Below are 26,893 nucleotides of genomic sequence, written 5' to 3'. Positions count from 1 at the left end.
AGAGAGGAGGAACGGGTTTAGGGAGGGAAGAAAAGTAGATTCTGTTTCAGACATACTGAGTCTGCGATACCTATGAAACTGCTGGTTTTAATGTACGGGTGAGTCAAGTCAGGAGCCCAAAGGGGACGAATGTCTAGGCAGGGTGAGGGATAAATATCTTTATGGGTCAAAGGTACAGGGAAAACAGAAAACAAGTGGGTATGTACAAGATTACTTGGAAAAAGTAAACAAAAACAAAAGACCAACAACAAAAGTTTCCAGGAGGAGTGCCAGTATTTAAGTGGTAGAGAATTTCACAGATTGAGGCTGAGCCTGTCATAAAGGTAGAAGCAGAACCTAGAGAATGATGTCGTGGAAACCATGGAAGCAGAGCTTTAACAAGGGTGAGGTGAACAGTGTCAACAGATAGTTGATGGGGTGATGAGATAAGGATCTAAATAACCTCCGTTGTTTTTGAGAAATTAGCTGGTTGGTCAACTTTTCACAAGGCCAGACTATAAGGTAAGGATCCTGGGGTTAAACCCTAACAGACTGGAAGGAGTATACATGGTGGCAAGATTGCTGAATCTCCCTTTTACTCATGTTAGGGCTGCTCTCTTATTCTGTCACTGAAAAAGTTAATAAATGCTACATAAGCAGTGCAAAGGTAGAAGGTTACATAATAACCAAAAGGATGGCCAGCCCTAAAATGGTGGAGAAAATGAGTCTTCTGTGTGTAAGCTTTTATTGATTGCTCCAAGAGATGACTGCTAACTTCCAGCACCCCATGATCACCCATCAAACTTCTCCTCCTTTGAGATTCAAGCCAAACACCCGTATGGAGGCTTTACAGCCCCTCTCAGGTAGATTTCACTGGTCCCCCCCCAACAGCCGCACGTGCCCCCACTGTCCTCTGATCACATTTCAATTATACTACTTATCCCAATGCTCTAATATTGTGGTTAATGTGTGAGCAGGAACTGTGTTCAATTTATGTGCATTATGAGCACTTCAGTGCTTGGACCATAGAAGGCATTTGATTAATGTTTACTGAGCGACTGAATATACTTAAACATTAAAGTGTTTTAAAAACCAACCGAATAAAAAAAATGGGCAGAAGACCTAAACAAATAATTCTCCAAAGAAGACATACAGATGGCAGATAGGCACATGAAAATATGCTTAATGTTGCTAATTATCAGAGAAATGCAAATCAAAACTATAATGAGGTACTGTCCCACACCAGTCAGAATGGCCATCACTAAAAAGTCCACCAACAATAAATGGGGGTGGGGAAAGGGGAACCCTCCTACATTGTTGGTGGGAATCTAAATTGTGCAACCACGATGTAATACAGTATGGCGGTTCCTCAAAAAACTAAATACAGGACTGCCATGAAAAGAATAAAATAACAGCATTTGCAGCAACATGGATGGACCCAGAAATTATCATACTATACAAAATAAGAATGATTAAGAGAAATACCATATGGTATCATTTATATGTGGAATTTAAAATACAACACAAATGAATTTATCTAAAAAACAGAAACAGACTCACAGACATAGAAGACAAACATCATTACCAGAGAAGAAAAGAAGAGAGGGATTAAGAAGGAGTATGGGCTTCCCTGGTGGCTCAGGTGGTAAAGAATCTGTCTGCCACGCAGGAGACTCAGGTTTGATCCCTGGGTTGGGAAGATCCCCTGGAGAAGGGAATGGCTACCCACTCCAGTATTCTTGCCTGGAAAATTCCACAGACAGAGGAGCCTGGCGGGGTACAGTCCGTGGGGTTGCAAAGAGTTGGACACAACTGAGCGACTAACACTTTCACTTCCTTTCATGGGATTAACAGACACAAACTACTATATGTAAAATACAACAAGGTCCTACTGCACAACACAGGATCTATACTAGTATCTTATAATAACCTATAATGAAATATATATTTTGTATGAATAACTAAATCTCTTTGTTGTACACCAGAAACTAACACACAACCCTGTAAATCAACTAAACTTCAATTTTCTTTTAAAGTGCTTGCTACATACTCACACTCATATATGTGTTCTTACATTTACGGAAAAGAAACTTCTGCTGACATCTCTGAGTACAGTTACATGATCAGGAGTATTATTTGGTTTGCCAAAATAACTATTATGATACAAAATTATAGAATCTCTCTGATGAAACTGGAAATAAAACTAGTCTCCACTCAGTCACACAGTAATCATATTATTAAGCAATTACTCAATACAGCACGTTGGTATAGAAACCTTATGGTCTTATTCCATTCATTTCTCCTTACTGAAGTCCATTTCCTCTATATTAAAAAGAGACCAACATATCAATATTATGATTTAGGGCCCTTATGTAAGTTGAGTGTTCCAGCAAAAGTAGCAGAGAAGGGACCAGACACTAGGATAGTATTGAGGCAGCTCTCACCATTAGGAGTGCAGGACAGAAATGAGGCAGAATGGGTGGGTGTCACATTGAAAGGGACAAAGCCAGCAGGGGCACATCACAAGGACAACACATTACAGGCACGAAAACTGGCTCATGTGGCAGCACTGGCACCTACATTAAATAGCTGCCACAGAACATACATAGGAAAGCTTCTAAGTATTTTCTCTCAGATATTTTACCAGCAGACTGATGGATGGGTCATTAATTTAATACAATCGCCATGTGAAAGCAAAAAGAATCATCACTTTTAGAAAAGTAATCAGAAAATTACACTTAACTACTACGTATTGAATTCTGCACAAGCAACATCTCCTAACTCATCCATATACGTGGATTTATAGGCATTCTTCCGAGTGGCAGTCCATATCAACTATGACCCTCCTCATTTTTATAAATACAATGAGGCAAGTTCCAGCTAGTAAGCAGTAACAGGTATTCAGAGCCACAGATTGATCTCAGAAATTTATAAATCTAAGTAGGAAGGGAGATAAAAATAAATAGGGAAAAGACAAAAGTTTCTAATTCAAGAAGATATGTTTCTAATTGTTAGGCAATACAGTTAGGACAAGTCATTAGCCACTTACATCTGATTCCCAGTAATAAAGAAAGATTAGGCTCCTTGCCCTGAGCACGCTGATTAAGAATACTACACAATGCCTTCAAGTCAAGCAAACAATAGGACATTTCCTTGAACAGCTGATCAATCACACTCAAATCAAAGAGTGGCCTTTTGGAAAGAACGGTCTGCTGCCTGGACTGTTCTGCTTCCTGGCCCTGATCCAAAAAAGAGCAGGTCTCTTCTGTTTGTCTTTGGTTCTGCAGTGGATAAAGAAAACAAAAATCAGGCTGTCAGAACAGAAGATACTCAAAAGCCATAAAGGTTGACATTCTCCCACCCAAGTCTATAAACAAAACAGTGAAGTCATATTACGTGTACAGTAACCAAATTTAACTGCATACATGCAGTAAGAAAAATAAAAAGGGAGAGAAAAAGAATTCAAATACTGGGAAGGGTTCCTCTGTGCCATCTGATGTCCGAGGGTAAATCTGAGAGACGAAACATAAATTCCAACAGACTCAGTTTCTAGGGAGTCTCCCAGGGTCTCATATTAAAAGTACCTTGGTTGTTATGAAATTTGCTATGAGATTTATCCCCAGAATAGAAAGAACTGCAAAGAAAATTGAAACCTCATCCTGTAGTTTTATCGTTAGTAGCAACAGTGATTTACCTAATCTGAAACTATTTTTTGTATATTGAGAAAAAAGTATATATGTTACGGTGTTGATAGGAACCAAATTTTTCGGTGTAAGAGGAAAAGAAATAAAAAGTATAAAATCAAAGATGAAGAAAAAAGCCCAAACAACTCTCAATTGTTAAATCTGAATTAGAAGTATCAGTATGAGCTCATGATTTGTTATGCTTAGAAAAAGCTACACTCACTTCTTCCCCAAATTACCACCATTTATTCCTCATCCTGAAAAATACTAATTAAAGGTAAGTTTGACTAACTTTCCAGGTGGTATTGGAAATTTCAGAAAAGCCAAATAGCCTGTCTTGATGAGGAAAATACAATTTTTTATAGAAGAATGCCAGCTAATAATTGTAAAAGGAATGATATAAAAATTACTCTTTTAATTGTCTAATGATTTAGATGATGATCACTGGTGGATGTTAAAACCATCAAGGGAAAGGGTGCTGGCTCACTGGATATTCACACACTTGCCTAAGTATCAACTCCACAGATCTGCTGATTGCAGAGGTAAGTGTTACAGCAGAAAAGAATCAAGTTACCACCTTAATCCAGTGAGATCGGTATTTGTGACACTTTCAGTGGGATAAGCAAACACATATAATTTGATGATGTGAAAGATATCTACAAAGTATTCATGCCAAAAAATGTTTGCAATGAGTCTAATATCCTTAGCTTTAACTTCTAGCTTACAAGAAATACAGGGGTAGAGAACAAGATAAATGACACCATGAGGAAGCAATCAGACAAATCCAGGTATAACAAATCTGAGTCTATAAGACAAAAGGCCTGATTTTGTTAAGGAGAAGAAAAGAACTTTAGGTTTAAAAAGCAAAATGAAACACAACACATGGTCTTGACTGAATACTGGTTTTAACATTTAGGGAAGAAAGGCAGAAATGTTTCTAAGACAGGTATTACCAAACATCAAGGAAAATTATTATTCTTATATGGTGGGACAATGCTGAAATGGCACTGTCCCTAATTTTTGGAGATGTATTTCTAAGTATTTAGAGGAAAATATCATGATGACAGCTCAAAAACTAAAATAAGTACTTTTTATGTAACATGTCCTTAAATGCAAGCCAAATATTAATGTTTCATCTCATAATTGAATGAAGAAAGTGATCTGTTCCAGAGATGAAGTGTCTACATTGTACCTTCCTTAAGGATTTTCAAGGGTAACTTTGTTTATATTCAATTTATGCATCATTTCATGACTTGGGATCTAATCTCTGTGTAACAGCTGACTTTGCTGTAGTTAAGTGTATGAAACTGTTTCTAAGACAATACAAAACTAAAAGTTTGTCTTTTTATTATAATCTTATTAAGAAACCTAATGAATTTAATTAACTGGCACAACAAAATCAAGTCTTCAATTAAAAAATGATTTACAAGTATGTACAAAACAGGCATTTCCTGTAACTTAAATAGGTACTGAATCGTCCTTGAAAGCAATCTGAATTTCTTCTACTCACATCAAGCAATGTTCTTAATCTCTGAAGGTTTCTTTCTTTCTTCTCCAGCTCTTCCATCATCTTTTGAGTAGTCAGTTTTTCTTTAGAAAGTTTCCCTTGCATAGACTACAATAAAGAGAATTAGAAAGCAAAGCATGTTAATGCTTAAAGCATAACGCAATTAGGTAGGCAACCAGGAATACTGGCTCTGAACACTTTAGATGCCCTGACTTCTCCAATCCCTTGGAAAATGAGGCCTCCACTTCTCAGTTAACTCATATTACTTCTAGAGTGGATAGTTCCAAAGAGTGGAGGAGTGGGGAGGAAGGAAAAGTGTCATCTTTACCAAGTAAGTTTTAATTCTTGGTAAAACATCTTAAATCTAAAGGTGCAGTTTAATGCTATATTACAGTTTTTATTTTACTGATTTTCATTTATATCCTGGGAGTGTAGTAGCAAATCTATACTTAAAAAATTGAGCAGGAACGAATCTGCCTGCAATGCAGGAGATGTGGGTTCGATCCCTGGGTTGGGAAGATCCGCTGGAGGAGGAAATGACAACCCACTCCAGTATTCTTGCCTAAAAAGTCCCAAGGACTGAGGAGCCTGGCAGGCTACAGAACCTGGGGTCTCAAAGAGTCAGAAATGACTGAAGCAATTATGCATGGCACAGCATACTTAAAAGAAAAACAAACAAAAAACCTTTTTCTTATGATTAATAAGCTACAAGATAATAAGATCATAAGACTATCCCTGTTTTCTATTATTTGAAACACAGCTAAACATCCCCTCTTGGTGTATAGTATTCCAAGCAGTGAATATAATGTTGAATTCAAGCCAAAGGTCTATTATGGGGCTTAGATAAACTAATCTCTCTCTTAACTCCATTATAAAATTATAAATTAACCAGACATGACACTATTGTGGGAAAATCTTGAGTATATCAAAGCAGAATATAGGATATTTTAAGAGCTCCTGGGTTATTTCAGCTTATAAATCTGCTTTTCAGCAATATACAACAGAAGAACTTGTTATAAACCTTGTACTTATCAGTGACTTTTTTCTATCAACTTTTCTCTTTTTAAACCACAAGATCAATAAATATGACTAGAGAATAGATTTCATTTTTTTCCCCTTCAGGTCTGTATTTAGTCTCAAAACTGAAAATACTTCAGAATGTTGACCACCTAATTAGCACACAACCTACTTTTCCCCCCCCTCACATTATCTCTGGATGGAATAAGAGAGGATGGTTGTCACCAGTGGTTGAGATAAGACTCTAAATATAAAATGGTTTTCTCAGTAACAGTATCTAAACTTTTTGCTTTTTAATCTCATTTGTCTGCTAAACTCTGTAAAAATATTATGTTTAATAACTCAAAAGTTGGACACAAATGAATCAAGCTCTATAACAAGTACATTTTATTTCAAGGAAAAACTTGTTTTATATTCCACAAAAATGAGTTCCACAGCACAAAGTCACATGGCTATTTGAGAATATATATTTTTGGGTACTGAAATTCCTTTGTAACTGCACTTGACTGAAGCAAAATCCATTTGATTGAATGATATGTCGGGATTTATTTACCTAGCCAAAAACTGATTCTTACTAGCATGACAAGATTATTTGCCTGGAATCCAGAATTTATCCAAAATTTTCTTAAGATTTATGACTTTACTTTATTAATATTGTAAAGAAAGGCATCACAAATAAACTACTCTAAATCTCATTTTAACAATGAAAACTGAACCCAAAAGAGATATTTTCATAACTGTGTAAAATAATTCTTTAAAAGACTACAGTTTTTTATTTTTATCATGTTGAATGTGACTAATAATTAGCTAGTAAATCTGATTAATGTGTTACCACATAAAACTGAATCTAAATCAGTGAAGAAAAAGGCAATCTTCTTCACCAGAACAAATTAGAAATGTTTGGCACTAGTGCTGTTTGTCACAAGAAGGAAAATTCAATTGGGGAACAATATTAATATCAAGCTTAACATGTTATGTTGGTTGGGTTCAAAGGCACTAGCCAAGTGGTCCTTTAACAGAGGAAAGAGTTCACAGATACACTTATTCTAATAAGACCACTTATTATCCTGTACTACTTACAGGATAATATTAGGTGTGAGTGCTATAGCTGCCTAACAGTTAACATTTCAGCTAAAAGATTACTTTTCTATTCCAAACTACATGAAAAAGCACATGTTTAAGAAAAAAGCAAGGGCAGGGGAATTTCACCTAAGCTCAGAATAGAATTACTAAAGTTAAAAATAAATTAATTTTTAAATGTCTACAATTTCTCTCTAAATTTCTTATTTAATAATGATTTAAGTCTAAGTTACTAACCTAAACAGGTATGTATCATAATCATTCTTGGAGTTGATGGTTTTAAATTCATTTGTTATTAATATTTTGATTTAAATATCCAGAAATGCTAACCATTTTTTTTTTGCTGTAAATACAAATAGCCCAAATGAAGACAAACCAAAAGTGCCTTACTCAATGTATTCTACATACTTCACAAACCTAATTTACGACAGAATATTTTGAAAGAATCTTATATTAGCAGTTTTGCTATATAAACACACACAAGTAACCAACCCCATCTCACCCCATCCCACACACAAGAGCTTCACAAATACATTCCTTCATATAACCATTAATTTAGCAAAAATATATCCACCTCAATGAACAAAACAGTCAAGAACACTTAGTCCTTATGGAACTTGTACTAGGAGGAAAAAGGCCAGAGAAAATAAACGTAACAAATATGTAAGTTATGTAGTATCACATATTAGAATTTGCCCAGGGCTTTAGAGAACAGACAGTGTGGTGATGGAGGGGGTGGAATCTCAAATCCGATAGAATAAGGGCTCATGGAAAGGGTGACATCTGAGCAAAGTCCTGAAGGAGGTGAGAGACTGTGTTCCATAGGTAACTAGAGTATGTTTCAGTCAGTGCAAAGGTTCTGAGGCAGATGGGTGTTTCTTCTGTGTGAGAAATAGCAAAGAGAGCTAGGACGACAGAAAATAGTAAGAGATAAAATCATTATAAAGTTGTTGGCAAAAACTATTACAATATTGTAAAGTAATTAGCCCCCAACTAAAATAAATAAATTTATAAAAAAAAAAAAATAAAGCTTTTGAAATAAATGTATCAGGAAAAAAAAAAGCCATTTTATTCCTCTCAAGGAGCTAATAATGCCACCATATAATAGAGTGTAATGTACTAAAAAATTTCACTTTGGGGACAAAATTGCCAAATTGCACTTCGAGGTAACTGAGTATAAGGTGCTTTCCACAGGAGATTAGTTTCCCAACGTGCTCCAGCTTAACTATTTTTCATTCCAGGAAAACCCCTTAAAACAATTCTTTACCCTAAGACTTATATTAATATAAGGAACAAATCAGACTAACATTCTTTTTTCACTTTGAGGCAGCCAGGATTAATGCCCAAGGCACAAACTCTGAGGCAGACAGATATGACTTAGAATCTCAGCTGAGACTTTGGACACACCTTTCAAAACCTCAGCAACTTCATGTATAAAAATATGCTCTTTCTTACTTTGTACGATTACTGTTGAGGTCTGGGGATAATAAATATAAACCAGAAAGAACCGTTCCTGTAACATATAATATCATCACCCAGAACCATCACTGACACCTCTTCATTTAGCAACAGAGGTTCCATTTCTCACTTTGCCCTAAGTATGGACAAATATTAAATCACTTTCCCTCATTCTTCCATACTGATAAAAGAGAATTTTCAAAGTATTTTAAAACTAAGCAATAAATAAGGAATATGCAAGCCCCATAAAAATCACATTTCTTAGTTCAGTTCAGTCACTCAGTCGTGTCCGACTCTTTGCGACCCCATGAACTGCAGCATGCCAGGCCTCCCTGTCCATCACCAACTCCCGGAGTCTACCCAAACCCATGTTCATCGAGTCGGTGATGCCATCCAACCATCTCATCCTCTGTCGTCCCCTTCTCCTCCCGCCCCCAATCCTACCCAGCATTAGGGTCTTTTCCAATGAGTCAACCCTTCGCATGAGGTGGCCAAAGTATTGGAGTTTCAGCTTCAACATCAGACCTTCCAATGAACACCCAGGATTGATCTCTTTTAGGATGGATTGATTGGATCTCCTTGCAGTCCAAGGGACTCTCAAGAGTCTTCTCCAACACCACAGTTCAAAAGCATCAATTCTGCGGTGCTCAGCTTTCTTCACCGTCCAACTCTCACATCCATACATGACCACTGGAAAAACCATAGCCTTGACTAGACGGACTTTTGTTGGCAAAGTAATGTCTCTGCTTTTAAATATGTTATCTAGGTTGGCCATAACCTTCCTTCCAAGGAGTAAGCGTCTTTTAATTTCATGGCTGCAGTCACCATCAGCAGTGATTCTGGAGCCCAAAAAACTAAAGTCTGACACTGTTTCCACTGTTTCCCCATCTATTTCCCATGGAGTGATGGGACCACATGCCATGATCTTAGTTTTCTGAATGTTGAGCTTTAAGCCAACTTTTTCACTCTCCTCCTTCACCTTCATCAAGAGGCTCTTTAGTTCTTCTTCACTTTCTGCCATAAGGGTGGTGTCATCCGCATATCTGAGGTTATTGACATTTCTCCCAGCAATCTTGATTCCAGCTTGCGCTTCTTGCAGCCCGGCATTTCTCATGATGTACTCTGCATATAAGTTAAATAAGCAGGGGGACAATATACAGCCTTGACGTACTCCTTTTCCTATTTGGAACCAGTCTGTTGTTCCATGTCCAGTTCTAACTGTTGCTTCCTGACCTGCATACAGGTTTCTCAAGAGACAGGTCAGATGGTCTGGTATTCCCATCTCTTTCAGAATTTTCCACAGTTTATTGTGATCCACACAGTCAAAGGCTTTGGCATAGTCAATAAAGCAGAAATAGATGTTTTTCTGGAACTCTCTTGCTTTTTCGATGATCCAGTGGATATTGGCAATTTGATCTCTGGTTCCTCTGCCTTTTCTAAAACCAGCTTGAACATCTGGAAGTTCACGGTTCACGTATTGCTGAAGCCTGGCTTGGAGAATTTTGAGCATTACTTTACTAGCATGTGAGATGAGTGCAATTGTGTGGTAGTTTGAGTATTCTTTGGCATTGCCTTTCTTTGGGATTGGAACGAAAACTGACCTTTTCCAGTCCTGTGGCCACTGCTGAGTTTTCCAAATTTGCTGGCATATCGAGTGCAGCACTTTCACAGCATCACCTTTGAGGATTTGAAATAGCTCAACTGGAATTCCATCACCTCCACTAGCTTTGTTCGTAGTGATGCTTTCTAAGGCCCACTTGACTTCACATTCCAGGATGTCTGGCTCTAGGTGAGTGATCACACCATCGTGATTATCTGGGTCGTGAAGATCTGTTTTGTACAGTTCTTCTGTGTATTCTTGCCACCTCTTCTTAATATCTTCTGCTTCTGTTAGGTCCATACCATTTCTGTCCTTTATCGAGCCTATCTTTGCATGAAATGTTCCTTTGCTATCTCTAATTTTCTTGAAGAGATCTCTAGTCTTTCCCAATCTGTTGTTTTCCACTATTTCTTTGCACTGATTGCTAGGAAGGCTTTCTTATCTCTCCTTGCTATTCTTTGGAACTCTGCATTGAGATGGGAATATCTTTCCTTTTCTCCTTTGCTTTTACTTCTCTTCTCTTCCCAGCTATCTGTAAGGCCTCCTCAGACAGCCATTTTGCTTTTTTGCATTTCTTTTCCATGGGGATTTTCTTGATCCCTGTCTCCTGTACAATGTCACGAACCTCTGTCCATAGTTAATCAGGCACTCTGTCAGGTCTAGTCCCTTAAATATATTTGTCACTTCCACTGTATACTCATAAGGGATTTGATCTAGGTCATACCTGAATGGTCTAGTGGTTTTCCCTACTTTCTTCAATTTAAGTCTGAATTTGGCAATAAGCAGTTCATGATCTGAGCCACAGTCTGCTCCCGGTCTTGTTTTTCCTGACTGTATAGAGCTTCTCCATCTTTGGCTGCAAAGAATATAATCAATCTGATCTCGGTGTTGACCATCTGGTGATGTCCACATGTAGAGTCTTCTCTTGTGTTGTTGGAATAGGGTGTTTGCTATTACCAGTGCGTTCTCGTGGCAAAACTCTATTAGCCTTTGCCCTGCTTCATTCTGTACTCCAAGGCCAAACTTGCCTGTTACGCCAGGTGTTTCTTGACTTCCTACTTTTGCATTCCAGTCCCCTATAATGAAAAGGACATCTTTTTGGGGTGTTAGTTCTAGAAGGTCTTGTAGGTCTTCATAGAACCGTTCAACTTCAGCTTCTTTGGCATTACTGGTCGGGGCATAGACTTGGATTACCGTGATACTGAATGGTTTGCCTTGGAAACGAACAGAGATCATTCTGTCATTTTTGAGATTGCATCCAAGTACTGCCTTTCGGACTCTTTTGTTGACCATGATGGCTACTCCATTTCTTCTAAGGGATTCTTGCCCACAGTAGTAGATATAATGGTCATCTGAGTTAAATTCACCCATTCCAGTCCATTTTAGTTCGCTGATTCCTAGAATGTCGACGCTCACTCTTGCCATCTCCTGTTTGACCACTTCCAGTTTGCCTTGATTCATGGACCTAACATTCCAGGTTCCTATGCAATATTGCTCTTTACAGCATCGGACTTTGCGTCTATCACCAGTCACATCCACAGTTGGGTATCGTTTTTGCTTTGGCTCCATCCCATCATTCTTTCTGGAGTTATTTCTCCACTGATCTCCATTAGCATATTGGGCACCTACTGACCTGGGGAGTTCATCTTACAGTGTCCTATCCTTTTGCCTTTTCATACTGTTCATGGGGTTCTCAAGGCAAGAATACTGAAGTGGTTTGCCATGCCCTTCTCCAGTGGACCACAATCTGTCAGACCTCTCCACCATGACCCATCCGTCTTGGGTGGCCCCACACGGCATGGCTTAGTTTCATTGAGATAGACAAGGCTGTGGTCCGTGTGATCAGATTAGCTAGTTTTCTGTTATTTTAGTTTCAGTGTGTCTGCCTTCTGATGCCCTCTCGCAACACTTACCGTCTTACTTGGGTTTCTCTTACCTTTGGCCTTGGGTAATTCCTCTTGCCGCCGCCGTCGCCGTCGCCGCCGCCGCTGGCCCCAGCCCCCGGCCCGTCCTAGGCCCTCTCGGCCGCCGCCCCCGGCCCCCGGCCCGGCCTAGGCCCTCTCTGCCGCTGCCCCCGGCCGCCGCCCCCGCATTTCTTAAGGTTTCTATTTAATAATAATTAAAGATAGTGTCCAGCTCAAATTCCTTTCTTAGCTATCATCTTGCTACCTGATGTAACATTACAAACAATCTGCCTGTGAGTTCTGCTTTTAGCATGATGACATGAAGAGCTGCTCGGAACTAGTCCCAAGGAAACTGGTGAAAAATCATTTAAATGCATAAATCCTTTTAATGAAAACATTTTTTAATGTGTTACAAAAAAACAAGTTAACAAATACCAAACCTTTTTACTTTGTATGTCCTCTGCCAAAAGAGTATAATGGTAACATAAAATGATAACATTTCACTGGAAACAAAGTTACATGGGTGAAATGTACTTTTGAGAAATAAACAGGAAGGAAGGTAATAATGCCCAATGAAGAACTCATTCACACTCAAACTGTAGCCAGGTTTATGGAAATGATGGGAAACATTCTACTGCAAAATGTCTTTTCTATTCTACACTGACAAAAGAAACTTTTAAGAGGAGAAGCCACTTTACCTACCCTGGTTTCATGGATAAAAGTAAAGGCAGTATTTCTAAAGGATCAACAAGTAACCAAGGTATTCATGTCAGTTAACAATATTACCTTGACAGCTAAACAAAACAGATACATCTGCGCTTTTATAGCACTGAATTCAATTTTAAAATTAGTGTATACTTTTACATGAAGTAAAACCTTTTATATATTCAACAACTAATACATTATAATCAGTAGAAGACTGAATTCTCCCCAAGCTTCAAAGTTGTGAATCAATAAACTTGTCACTGACCTAAATCAGTATTTATTTGACTTCTGGGACACAGCACCGAAGAATTGATGCTTTTGAACTGTGGTGTTGGAGAAGACTCTTGAGAGTCCCTTGGACTGCAAGGAGATCCAACCAGTCCATCCTAAAGGAAATCAGTCCTGAATATTCATTGGAAGGACTGATGCTGAAGCTGAAACTCCAATACTTTGGACACCTGATGTAAAGAACTGATTCACTGGAAAAGACCCTGATGTGGGAAAGACTGAAGGCAGGAGGAGAAGGTGACAACAGAGAATGGTATGGTTGGACGGCATCACCAACTTGATGCACATAAGTTTGATAAGGTCCAGGAGCTGGTGATGGACAGGGAAGCCTGGTGTGCTGCAGTCCATGGGGTCGCAAAGAGTCAGACACGACTGAGCTACTGAACTGAACTGAACACAGCAGTAAACAACAGTTGTATTTCAAATGTAGCATTTTTACCCTATAACAATGCCTTGTTTTTATCTCCTATAAACTGGACATATAGTAAACATGGCAAGGGATTTTTCTCTTGTGTCAAAAAATTTAAATTGTAAGAGTAACCTGCTTATACCCAAAGCAATACAGTACTCCAAATCAGCCTAACAAACTTTTATCAAATCTGTAGGGACTTAAAGAAGCAGTGAAACATGGAATTCTGATAATATTAAGTTGGCTTTGTCTACTTAATACCAGAAAAACAGAATACTCCCTAACACTATAGGGGAACAAAAGATGCCAACTATAATGGCAGTGACAGTCTGTAATAAATTTAATACCATACTAATAGCGAAAAAGCATAATTCATGTTAAAAATGGTTGGGAAGTTCTCTGCTATTCTTGAAGTATTTTGTGTTATTTTGCCTATGCAAAGGAATTTGAAGGAATATAACAGAGCTATATAGCACATTGGAAGGACATCACAATCTACATAGGAGTAAGGTTGCCACTGTTGATGTAAGCAAAAGGAAAAGCTAGGAGCTTTAAATAATCAGTAACAGAAATTGCTGTATTAATTTATGTGTCAACTTGATGATAAGCCCATTGACTACAGTATAAAGAAACAAGAATACTTTTTCAACCCAGAGTGTTTGCTTTAGGATTCCACAGTTTACAATGATGGGTAAATAATTAATACTCATTTTTTTTAGAATAGGCAATATTCTGAAAATTTCAGATTTTTACAGAATACATACCTTTTATATCTATCACAAACCACCAAATAATAAGAAAAACAAAAAAAAAATCTAGCTTTTTAAACTGTGAGGGCCAAATAATAACAAGTTTAAGCAAGCAATGTTACACAAAAACAAAACAATTCAAAACAAGACAGCCTTTGCTTCAAAAGATAAAAGACAGCAGAATGAATGAGTATATTGTCTGGACCCAAATATTTGGAAATAAATGAACCTCATTAATTTGACTTCTATTCTTTAGTTTGAAGAAATAAAAGAATGTTAACTCAAGCATTTTAAGATTAAAGAATGGAATGGCATATAATTATATATTCTTCTACATATTGGTTTATATACACTCATATCCAAATGTGACTGACTAAAAGACTCAGTTAATGTGTAAGAGTAAACTGCATTATGATTTTTCCACAAATGGGGAAAATGCACATTTTAAGTAATGCAAACATACCTTAAACATCCATAATGTGAGCAACAGTATGAAATAAATCCTACAAATAAACAAAAACAAATCCTACACTTCTGGGTTTTTCCAGTAGTCATGTAAGGATGTGAGAGTTGGACTATAAAGAAAGCCGAGCACCAAAGAATTGATGCTTTTGAACGGTGGTGTTGGAGAAGACTCTTGAGAGTCCCTTGGACTGCAAGGAGATCAAACCAGTCCATCCTAAAGGCAATCTGTCCTGAATATTCATTGGAAGGACTGATGCTGAAGCTGAAACTCCAATACCTTGGCCACCTGATGCGAAGAACTGACTCATTAGAAAACACCCTGATGCTGGGGAAGATTGGAGGCAGGAGAAGAAGGGGACGACAGAGGATGAGATGGTTGGATGGCATCACCGACTCGATGGACATGACTTTGAGCAAGCTCCAGGAGTTGGTGATGGACAGGGAGGCCTGGTGTGCTGCAGTCCCTGGGGTTGCAGAGAGTCGGACATGACTGAGTGACTGAACTGAACATGTTAGCCACCAAAATTTCAATGCCAAAGGATGAAGTAACCTCTCCTTAATTTGCACTGAGATAGTTTTTATTAGGTTTACTTCTTGGAAAATGTTACCAAATAAAATAGTAACTCCTTTCATTGTGGTCCATGATATGAAGTTGGATAATGGCGGAGGAAACCTAACCATCTCTCGATTTGAATGGCTTATAGAACAAATAAAGGAATATACATTAAAAAGTATAACCTCTGTGAATCAATCCAATAAGCCCATATACTTGCTGAATTGGACTAGCATTTGATTACACTGATAGCTCACTTAATATGGTCAAAAGACAAAGCAGAGTGTCCATAAATTCTGACACTCAAACAACTTATGTTATTCTTTTTTATTTCCAGTTTTGAGACTACTCCAATCAGGAGAAATAAAAATGAAAATGCATTCAACATAACTTGTCCAATGGTTTCCAATCACCTGAAGAATAAAGTACAAAGACATAATATTCCCTTGTGTGATCTGGCCCCAGGCTCCTTGCTCCCACCTGTCAGCTCTTGCTGGGTCTCACCAGCAGGGCTCCCCACCCAACCGTCAGCTCTTGCTGGGTCTCACAAGCAGGGCTGCCCACACCAGCCACTTTCCTGCTTGTCAGGGAGCACACTCAGGGCCCTGGACGCGCTCTCTGCCTGGAATGTTCTTCCCCTGGTTAACTCCATTCAAATCTATGTTCAAATGTGACTTACTCGGGGAAAACTTCACGGCCACTGTATCTAACGCAACATGATCTGTCATTGCCCTCTATCCGTTTTTTTTTTTTTTTAATAATAGCACATATTTCTACTTGGGGCTTCCCTGGTAGCTCAGCTGGTAAAGAATCTGCCTGCAACACGGGAGACTCCGGTTCGATCCCTGGGTTGGGAAGATCCCCTGGAGAAGGGAACGGCCACCCACTCCAGTATTCTGGCCTGGAGAATTTCATGGACTATACAGTTGTGAGGAGTCGGACATGACAGAGCGACTTTCACTTCACTTCTCTACTTGATGTTATACTTCCATTTCTCCAACTCGCCCCACTAAAAGGGCCAGGGGCTTGCTTTGTTCACTGATGAACCTCCGGTGCTAAGAACAGCACCTGGCATATATACAGGAGCTCAGGAAATATTTGGCAAATCAATAAAAGAATGAAAATACACTTAATCTATGAATTTTGGTTTGTATTAGGGGTCAGACACCCTTAGCTCTAGCTAGTAGGTGATCTACAGTAGTCTCCACACTATGAGGAAACTAAGGAGGAGGAACAGACACAAATATGCGCAGTGTTATACTTTGATAACAGAAAAAGAACACATAGAACTAGTAGGAGGGGGTGGGTTCTTGCCCAGTCACAGTGAACTAAAGACAGTCCATTGTCTTTAAACAGCACATCACTGATGTTGTTGTGTTGTGTTAGTTGCTCAGTCATGTCCGACTCTTTGTGACCCCATGGACTGTAGCCTGCCAGACTCCTCTGTCCATGGGATTCTCTAGGCAAGAATACTGGAGTGGGTTGCCATTCCTGTCTCCAACATCATTGATGCTGCTGCTAAGTCACCTCAGTCGTGTCCGACTCTGTGCGACCCCATAGACGGCAGCCCACCAGGCTCCCCCGTCCCTGGGATTCTCCAGGCAAGAACACTGGAGTGGGTTGCCATTCCCGTCTCCAACATCATTGATGATCTTACTCAAATGTGTTCTCAGTAGTAGAGACTACACCAAGTTGAAAAGAGGCAAGGTAAGGAACAGAGAACAATTTTTTGAAGAAATGATTTATCAAGAATCATTTTCATTCTAAACAACTGAAAGATTAATATTAAAGAATTTATAATGTCATCTTGAGTGTTATTAATATTTTCATACAAAACATATATGTTTTAATATTTTTAGATATGGAACTGAGCATACAGCTAGATTAAAAAAGTACAAAATATTCCTTACCTGAATTTCCAAAATCATTCTGTCAATTTCATCTTGTTGGCTATCTATTATCTAGAACATAGGAAATATATCAGTCTGAATCAAATTTTTCTTTCATTGCTCTTTTAGAACTACTAAATTTCAAGAAAACAAAAGCACACAGAATCATGAATTTTTAAAAAAAAATCAAAATGTGACTTTTTTTTTTTTACAAAAGTATTTATACAAAGCATCCTTTAAATAGACATATGACTTGGATCACACATATATAAAACTGCAAATGCTTTACTTTAGTTCTTGATAAACCTTTAACCTTTACATTTTGTAAAAACAAATTTGAGGAACTTCCTTGATGGTCCAGTGGCTAAAACTCTGTGCTCCCAATGCAGGGGAGCTGGTTTTGATCCCTGGTTAGGGAACTAGATACCACCCTAACCAAGAGTTTGATGCCACACCTAAGGATCCTGTGAGCCACAAATAAGATGCGGTGCAACCAAATAAATAAATATTTTTAAAAATAGTAAGTCTGAAACAGATTTTGAATGATTTAGGAAAGAAAAAGATATCCTTTTGTTTTTGCTAAGAAATAAAGTAACTTTTTTAGTTTGGATTTCATTTAAAGTTACTTAAATTGCTATTTTCTTTCCTAATAAAGACATTCAAACTAAAAATTCTATAAAAGCTGCTAAATATTAGTAAAAATATAAATCAAATAAAGTAAAATAAGTTATATATATACACACACATATCTACAGATTTCACTATGAAAGTTCACTATTACAGATGTACTGACCTTACTGGCATTCTCATTCTGCTCTCTCAGCTTATCATTTTCATTCTGAAGCTGTTTAGCATCTAACATGGGAAGGCGAATTCCATCTTCAAGGCATCTTTCTACTTTTTGCTGCAAACTGTTTTAGAGAGACATAATTATATGAAGAAAATAAGCTCTATGTGCTGATTTTGGTAGATGACTTCAACATAAATGAAGTCTCTTCTTAGGATCTATAATATATTTTAAGCAGACAATAATAAAAACCTACAGAGAGTAGATGAATAAGTTTGAGTATTTATATGTCTTACAAGTAAAAAACATAATGGAGGTGGATCATCTTTTCAGAAACAGCAAATATGAGACCAGATTCAAGACCAGATCTGCTTAGTATGTGAAATCCTTAGGCCCTAGTGAAGTCCTGCATGACCCTAATCTGAGCTCTGCAATCTAAACGCTGTTCTTTCCCTCCTTCCCAAAAGGCGAGTTGCTTGATTAAGATGACTGTGGTAGGGAGCCTAAGAATATGGATATATGTCTTTTGCCCTTCATTTTGAGTTCAGCAAAAGTTTGTTCATAAAGATATCTGTTACCTAAATCGGCAGAATTACATTTCTCCTTCATGAAGGAGAGCAACAATCCAGCTCCTTTTTACAATAATCTGCATTTCTATCAACAGCTTTTTTAAATTTCCTTCAGCATTCTTATTAACTTCATTTTGAACCTGGGATCCAGTAGACTGGAAAGGTCAGTTTCATTGTTTATCCTTTAGGGAATTCTCTTGATCTTTTAACTGGGAGTGGTTCCTTTGCTTCTGTATTTTATTTATATTTCTCTAACTGTATGAGTTTAGGAGAAAGAGTTACCTCGAGGTCTTGAAGGGCTGTTTTGTGGGAGTATCTCTGTGTAGTCTGTCTGAATATAATTTTTTTGATGCAAGGGCTGTTTTTATGGATTCCTGCCATGTCTTTGCTCAGTGTGTGTTGGCCCAACAGGTATGACTGGTGTTGTGGTGACCAGAATCTGTACTGGATGCTGAGTGGGTCCTCCTCTTTGAAAAGCAATAACCTTATACATTTATTATGTGACATAACAGTGCCTCATGCTACGCTTGGCACAGAGTTGCATTTATGAGGAAACAATAGAAGGAAGCCCCTCTGGTATATTAAGAAAAAAGATAAGGGGGGGGGGTTAGGTGTTAGCTTTGAGAAAGGAAGAGTAGGATTGTTTAGGTTAAAAGAAATTATGCCATTAACAACAACGACCCAAATCAAAACATAATGGCAAGACACCTAGAAACAGTTTCACTTTAGCATGTAGTCGTATTCAAGAGTTGCAGCCTACTAAAAGAATCACAATTCCTTTCATGTGGATTTTTATATTTTCATTATTTTCTTCTTTCAACTATTATGTCTGTCATGTTATGTCTCCCCCTCCATATCCCTCATAAAGAAGAGATGCCATATTTAGTCTGTGGACAAAGAACTGAGAGTTCGGAATAGTCCAATGAGGTATTCAGATGTGTTCATAAATAATGGCACCAGAGAAGTTTTTACATATTATAAATATACTGTACAGCTTTGTAATATACTGTTACTTGTCATAAAAACATTTGCTTTTTCAGTCTATCAGTGAAAAAATATGTTATTTCTATCTCAGAATGTCTTTGTCCCAATTCAGTGTTAAGATACTATTTCTATGTATTTATTACAAACATTTCAAGAAAAATAAATTACATCAAAACTATTAAAGCTTCTCATTAAAAAGAAAACAAAAGAGTCAGTGATGTGGAAGGAAAAATGTACTCTGTCATGTAAAAATATCAAAAAAGTTTTCCTTCATGTACACATTCTCATTTTGTTTATGTTATGAAGCATGCTCATTTAGAAAAGTAATAAATCTCTTGAACAGCAAAGGTACCAACTACTGCATTACTGTGAATCCCTTCCACATATTTTACTTAGATTTTCATTTCTAAATGAAAAACTTTTGCCTCATTTTTAAATCCCAAAAGCTCTTACATATTCACAAAGTAGGAAACTTGGGAAATACATCAATGTAGTGATATAATTTATAGTCACATAATACATCTTAAGTTCTTCTGAAACTTAAGGAATACTAACTACATCATATAGTTGAGGAAACTGGAATAACATTCCTACCCCCAAAGTCATACAAGTACTGAAGAATTTTAGAACATCTTCTCTGGCCCTTTATGTTTATTAGAAATCAAGAGAAATTTCCTAGGATGATGTCATCTCAGGATCAAGATACTGAAGATATGGAAAATGAATTCTGAAATGCACTAAACTAAATCTTTCCAAATCAAGAATACCAAGCTCAATGTTCTCCAAAAGCATAATAAAAGAGAAAATCAAAATAAAAGAGAAGGTATAAAATCATATTAAATATGTAAAAGCACACAATGGAACAAAACAAACATTCCAATTATTTTCAGGTGCTCCTAGTTCTACTCATAAAAACACAGCTTGAGTGTATGACTGTTAACACTTCATAAAACAGAACAAATGCGTTATCCCTTTGCCTTTTGTCGTAAGATTAAAGAAAGATATATGGTTGAATTAACAGAGGTCAGGAAGCTGTTTTGAGACTAGAGAATAGGATATAAGACGTGGAGTAATAAAAAGAAATTAAAGATCAAGAAAGCAGAAAACAGGAGAAAAATAAAGGTAGAGTCAAAGGTGTATGGATTTTTTTTGAAGCTGAGATTAGAGACACTGAGGACTGAATTGTCCTAGAAATCAGAGGCTATCTGCACCGAAATCCAAGGGGAAAATGTAGACCAGACATATATAAGGCTTAGAAAATAGTAGTAAAGCAATGTTAACATAGAATTATCTGAAGGGTTTTGACTAAAAAAGTTATGTTGAATTATATATAATTGATACAAGCATTAAGAGTGTCTTTCTTAAATTCAGTTTTTTGTTGCTTTGTTGTTTTCCTCTTTAGGATAGTTTTACTACTAACAGTTGATCATCTATTAAGGCTTTTTAAGTTCTAAAAAACAGAGTATATGTAGATGAATATAGAGCCTAGTTTTCTAGGTTTTTCAGGAATCCAATATCAATTTTCATTTACATTAACAAAATATACAAGCAAATAATATGCACTGCAGTTCTAACTGTATTAAATTAGAAGAGTCCTGTGAGGCGAGAGAAATGTGAGAAAACTTGGAAGGTACCTGGCAAAGAGCCACATCTATTACTCTGCAGCCAGGTGAAATGGGCCAATTACTGCACTCTGACATGTCCCATTAAGGAGTGCAGTCAGGCTGCCCCTCTTGTTGTTATTTAGAATTTTTACTTATTCTTTGACAAAGCCATTAGATAAAGGGTTTGTGTTAATGCTTCCTGTTTTCAACTGGCATCTTTTAAAAAAACTATTCTCATCTAAAATCGTCTAAAACCAAGATGCCAGTACATTGGATCAAATAAATTGCAACTGAGACAATCTGTTTCAATGACATGATACTTTTAGTTATCAACAGTACATCTTTAAGAAAAATAATAGAGCATTAATTATAAATTAACGCATTTTAAGTGAAAATGCTCTTTGAAAAATAAAGAGTAAACTAAAAATAACATAAAAGGATTACTGAGGGTTTTCTTACCTCTGAACTGTAGTTACCAACTCCTTTTCTTTCTTTTTCTGGCATATTAGCTGTGCCTCTTTTTCTTGATACTGTTTTTTGAACTCTTCAAGCTCTTTTTCCACATCTATCAAAGTCTCTTGCAAATTCTTATTTTTTTCTTCTATAACTTGAAGCTAAAGAGAAATTTTTTAAAGTTCATAACACAAAGAATATTAAATGTGTTTCTACTAGAAATTGATACCAGGCTCTCGAGAATTAGTAGACTGATTGTTAAAATCACACTATCTTCATCTCATGTATAGCACTTAACACTTTATCTCTTCCTTTGCATAAAGGGAGCCGAGAGAATGGGATTATGGAGAATAGAAGAATACAGTCAGAAATTTCTGGAAGCCACAGAGAGAAAGGTGAATAATCTCAGTTTAGGATTGTAATTCTATTTTTAATTGTAGCAAAATATACGTAACATAAAATCTATCATCTTAATAACCATTTTTAAATGTACAATTCAGTAGAGTTCAGTACATTCACATTGTGATAAACTAATCACCATCTTGCAAAACAAACTTTCTACCCATTAACAACTCTCCATCTACATCTCCCCCTCAACCACTGGCAATCACCCTTTGACTTTCTGTCTCTATGTCGCTATGAATTCGATTACTTTAGGTACCTCATACCTATTTTTCTCTGATTCATTTATTTTTAATCTATTTATCTTTGTGCTTGGCTTATTTCACTTAGCAAATGTCCATAGGGTCACCCATGTTGCAGTATGTGTAAGAAAGTCTTTCCTTTTTAAGGCTATAATGTATGTATACATCACAGGTTTTTCATCCGTTTGTCCACTGATGGACACTTGAGCTGCCTCTACATTTTGGCTATTGGAAATAACGCTGTTATGAACTTTTGAACACACATTGTGAATAAACATCTGTTTGAGACTCTGCTTTCCATTATTTTTAGTATACACCCAGAAGCGGAATTAATGGAGCATACAGTAATTCTGTTTTTAATATTTTTGAGGACTGCCATATGGTTTACAATAGTGGCTGCACCATACTACATTCCCACCAACAGTGCACGAGGAACTAGAATTTCTCCACATCACCACCAATGCTTGTTACTTTCTGTTGTTTAGATATTAGCCATCCTAATGGGTATAATGTGGTATGAACACACATTTTAAAAATCTATAGTCCTCTCTGTTCCTGCTCAAGCCCTTGTGGGTCCTTCTTTAGTTCCTTCATGATATCACCCTCTCTTAGTTTTACAACTTATAAATTAATGTAAACAGAGAATGTGCTGTAGGTCTAAAGTCTACAGAATAACGATACACCATGGATTAGATCAACGATTCTCATCCCTCCACTCCCTGCAGGAGACATTTGGAAAAGTCTGCAGACATTTTTGGTTTAGGGGGAAGAGAAGGAGCAGTGCTATCGGCATCCAGTAGATAGAGGCCAGAAATGCTGTTAAGCATCCTTTAATGCCCAGGATAGAGTCAAACAACAAAATATTACTTGCCCTCAAATATCAATAGTATGGAGATTGAAAATCCCATGATCAGAAAGACTTTGAGAAAAGACTGAAGAGTAGGTTTAATGGACTACTCCAAATCTGTAGCATTTACAAATAAGGCCTCAGGAGGAAAGCCCTCACCAGAGTTGGTAAAAGGACTTTGGATGAGATGTTGCTAAGAAAGGAAAACAGTCAGAAGTCAGAGGAGTGAATGGAGGTCATAGATTCAAGTATAAGAAAGAGTTTATGGAAAGATTAAGAAGAATGATGAAAACAAGACAAATATCTAGAAAGGTAGTCCAAAAAGGTCTTGTTAAGCCTCAGTGGCTCCAGAGAACACTGGGAAAGGTCAGAACTGGGGTGCATGTGGTGGGGTGCGCATGGAGGGGGCTGTCAGTGGGTTAGAAACTGTCTTTTAGAGTAGAACAGTGAGAGAGTTAAGACACAGGTTCGTTAGGCAGGAAACCACGTATTAATTAAGAACAAGAAAGATCTATTCATGCTTAAATGAACAAAGTTTCTAATTAAAGTTAACCCTAAACACAGCGATTAAGCACACAGATTTAACTTACAATTAGCCAAATATACAACCAAAATTTTTAATTACAAAAATTTACAAAATGAATGAAAAACTATAAATTTCAGATGTCAAAAGAGTCAATTCAAAAAAAGAATATGTTTCCAAGAATATGTTTCCTGCCATTTAAAGATCAGCATTTTATTTCGTGTTACCTGCAGACTCTGACTCTGCACATCATCAAGAGTTGGAAGGTCAGCCAGATACTTTTCCAAGGTCTCAATTCTTCTCTGCTTTTCTTTATTCTGTTCAGACTCCTTCTGGCATTTCTTTTTCAAGCTACTGATGTATCTATCTCTGGTTTTAAGCTAAAGAAAAAGATTAAGAATCTTTAGTGGTTTCGTTTAAAAAAATAATAATATCAAAACCAACATCCTAATCTTAGGCATCACTGAATTTGCCAACAGTTCCAGATATAGCTAACATCACTTCCAACTTACGTATGAGTTACCTTATTTCATAAATTCTAAGATTCACATTTTTTCAAATTCCCATATCACTGAAATTAAGAGTTTGGGAATTTTTATTTGCTTTACAACTGATGATTTCCTATAAACTGCAGTCAGCCAGGCTGCAGGAATGATATAGTTTTTATTGTCTGCACATGTGCAAATTTGGTCAAGACTATTCATATCTTTGTCATTTCAACAGTATTATGTACAAGTTGAAAGAGTGCCAAGTTTAAATGACATTTAAAATACTTTTGAAATGTTACATTATAGTTTGGCATTGAAAAACTAATTTTATATAGTTTGGCATTGAAAAACCAATTTATTTTGGCATTCTTTCTGTCTTGGTATCCAGAAAGACAGAAACAGTTTCAGGGTATAATTCTGAAATCAGTGAAGCAAGTATTCATCTCTGGAATGATGACTTTAATTTATTTCTTGCAAAGTTATGTGCAATGTTTTATGTGAATTAAGAAAAGAAGATATCTATAAGTAATTAAAGCTGTTTCGTTACTTACAGACAAAGGAATTGCTTATCGGTACTAAATAAAGTAATGCCATCAAAGCCAGGACACTTAACAAAATGATCAGATACTTAAGAACAAATAATGGGACTAGTGAGAGTAATCCACAGCTCAAGCAAGACTGTTGTTAAAGCACTGTGTCAAACTGAACTTGCAGCATATTTTCCTTCCAAAAACTATATAAAATAAAAACGTACCTTATCATTAATGCCACCCTAGGACTGATGAAATACGTTAACTGAACACCTACTAGAGAACATATACAATTCATGATACTAGTAAATTCCAATTTGTACAGGTTGAACCTCAGATTTTTATGCGCTATTTGCTTTTGCCTTTCCACCTGAAATATACAAATCTTTAGATTCTGTAGAGATACTACTGCTACAGCTCTTTCATACTCAAGATCAATTAAAAACAAAGTATATACAAATAGTTGCCTAAAAAGTAAACTCTAGACTATGTTTACTTTAAATTGCCTGTCTTTCAGACATTTTATATTATTTCACAAGCTTACAGGATTCTAAAATAACTTTATAGCCTTTTCTCATATTCACCATGGAAATAAGTAGTAATTAGTAGTATAATGGATTACTCTTCCAAATTTTATAAAAGCTAATGCTTGGCCACAATCTAGTTTCTTTCATGCTTTATCTAATTTATTTCTGGTCCAATGTCTAACAACTTTTATCAAAACAATTTCAATTAGAAAAACACATCACGTCTTATTTCATCTATTTATTCCATTAATAAAATTAGGATCCACTTAGTTCTTTGGGTAAGGAGCAACACTGGTAAAACAGACAAATCCTAATATGTGCTGGGGCTTTCTTAGGACTAAAATCAAGGTGCTGGTGTGACAATTTAACTTGTTCTCTACCAGAACTTACAGACATTGGCACTGGCTGTGACCTGAAAATGCCACACAATCTAGTTTTTGCCTCAGCAAACGACCCTGTAAGTTACATAACTAACCAGTCTCTTTTTACTGCATGCTCCCTAATTTACACTTAATTGTTTAACTGACTTAAATGTGACGTAATTGTGACCTCAAAAAGGAGTCACTAGAATAATTTAGTCATGCTGTCTTCTACCATGCAAAGGCGTCCTAGGTATCTTCTTTTTCTCTGGTTGGTCAACTCTCTTCTTCGCTATCATGTCAAGCTTGCTGCTCTGGATCACAGATCTTGGCCAACACTTGATCAGACATCATCTCTGTTATCTGTGACCACAAGCAGCTGATCACACATAATTATTGGATCTAGTTTTCTTGTTTTTCTTTACCCTGCTGACTGATGAGAAGTTCTCTATTTTCTGGTTTTTGTTTATTTAACTTCCAAGTTTTGTGTTTCAGATTAATAGAGGTCACTGAATTTTGAACTCCAGTAATTACCTATGGGTAAATGAATTGATGCTTTCAAATTGTTCAGCTGAAGAAGACTCTCGAGAGTCCCCTGGACTGCAAGGAGATTAAACTAGTCAATCCTAAAGGAAACCAACTCTGAATATTCATTGGACAGACTGATGCTGAAGCTCCAATATTTTAGCCACCTGAGGCAAAGAGCCAACTCACTGGAAAAGACCCTGATGCTGGGACAGACTGAAGGCAGGGGGAGAAGGGGACAACAGATGAGAGGGTTGGATGGCATCACTAACTCAGTGGACATGAGTTTGAGCAAACTCCAGGAGATGATGAAGGACAGGGAAGTCTGGCAAGCTGCAGCCCACGCAGTTACAAAGAGTCGGACATAACTTAGTGACTGAACAACAGCAGCAAAAAATGAAAAGAAAGTAAAAGGGAAAGTGTTAATCACTGAGTCATGCCTGACACTGTGAGTCTATGAACTGCAGCCCACTAGGCTCCTCTGTCCATGGAATTTTCCAGGCAAGAATACTAGAGTGTGTAATCATTCCCTTCTCCAGAGGATCTTCCCAACCCAGGGACTGAACTTGGGTCTCCTGCATTGCAGGCAGATTCTTTACTGTCTGAGCTACCAGGGAAGCCATTAAATGAGACAATGCTAATAAATCTTTCTTATTTCAGTTATAAAAAGCTAAGATTTTTCTTTCAAGGAGGTATTATGCAATACTGAGATCATTCCTAGAAGGCAATAGGAGAGTCCCATTTTAGAAGAAATTTACAAACAGATT

General features: G+C 37.0%; 1 protein-coding gene and 1 long non-coding RNA gene across 14 annotated transcripts in view; one reads left to right on the top strand and one right to left on the bottom strand.

Annotated features, from left to right (window-relative positions):
• CEP85L (centrosomal protein 85L) overlaps positions 1-26,893 on the bottom strand; it is a 203,474-nt gene that overhangs the window by 7,692 nt on the left and 168,889 nt on the right. For 11 of the 13 annotated variants that reach the window (XM_081530910.1, XM_081530903.1, XM_081530902.1 and 8 more), the window contains 6 exons: positions 23,925-24,077; positions 21,690-21,844; positions 18,080-18,197; positions 17,308-17,358; positions 5,173-5,277; positions 3,029-3,260 (listed from right to left, as the gene is read on the bottom strand). In XM_081530910.1, coding sequence (XP_081387036.1) covers positions 3,029-3,260; positions 5,173-5,277; positions 17,308-17,358; positions 18,080-18,197; positions 21,690-21,844; positions 23,925-24,077 — 814 coding nt within the window. Of the gene's footprint in view, positions 1-3,028; positions 3,261-5,172; positions 5,278-15,709; positions 16,299-17,008; positions 17,359-18,079; positions 18,198-21,689; positions 21,845-23,924; positions 24,078-26,893 lie in introns of those variants that run through there. The other 2 variants (XR_014065799.1, XR_014065798.1) reach the window with 2 other exon arrangements.
• On the top strand, positions 395-26,533 carry LOC145521967 (uncharacterized). The gene is made up of 4 exons (XR_014065810.1): positions 395-501; positions 4,097-4,204; positions 22,007-24,519; positions 26,379-26,533. It is a non-coding gene; the product is annotated as an uncharacterized LOC145521967 (long non-coding RNA).

The sequence above is a fragment of the Giraffa tippelskirchi genome, chromosome 9, assembly GCF_054371585.1.
Source record: "Giraffa tippelskirchi isolate mGirTip1 chromosome 9, T2T-mGirTip1v1.2.pri, whole genome shotgun sequence".
Classification (NCBI taxonomy): Eukaryota; Metazoa; Chordata; class Mammalia; order Artiodactyla; family Giraffidae; genus Giraffa; species Giraffa tippelskirchi.
The sequence above is the reverse complement of the archived record's forward strand: the minus strand, read 5'-3'. Positions and strand labels throughout refer to the sequence as shown.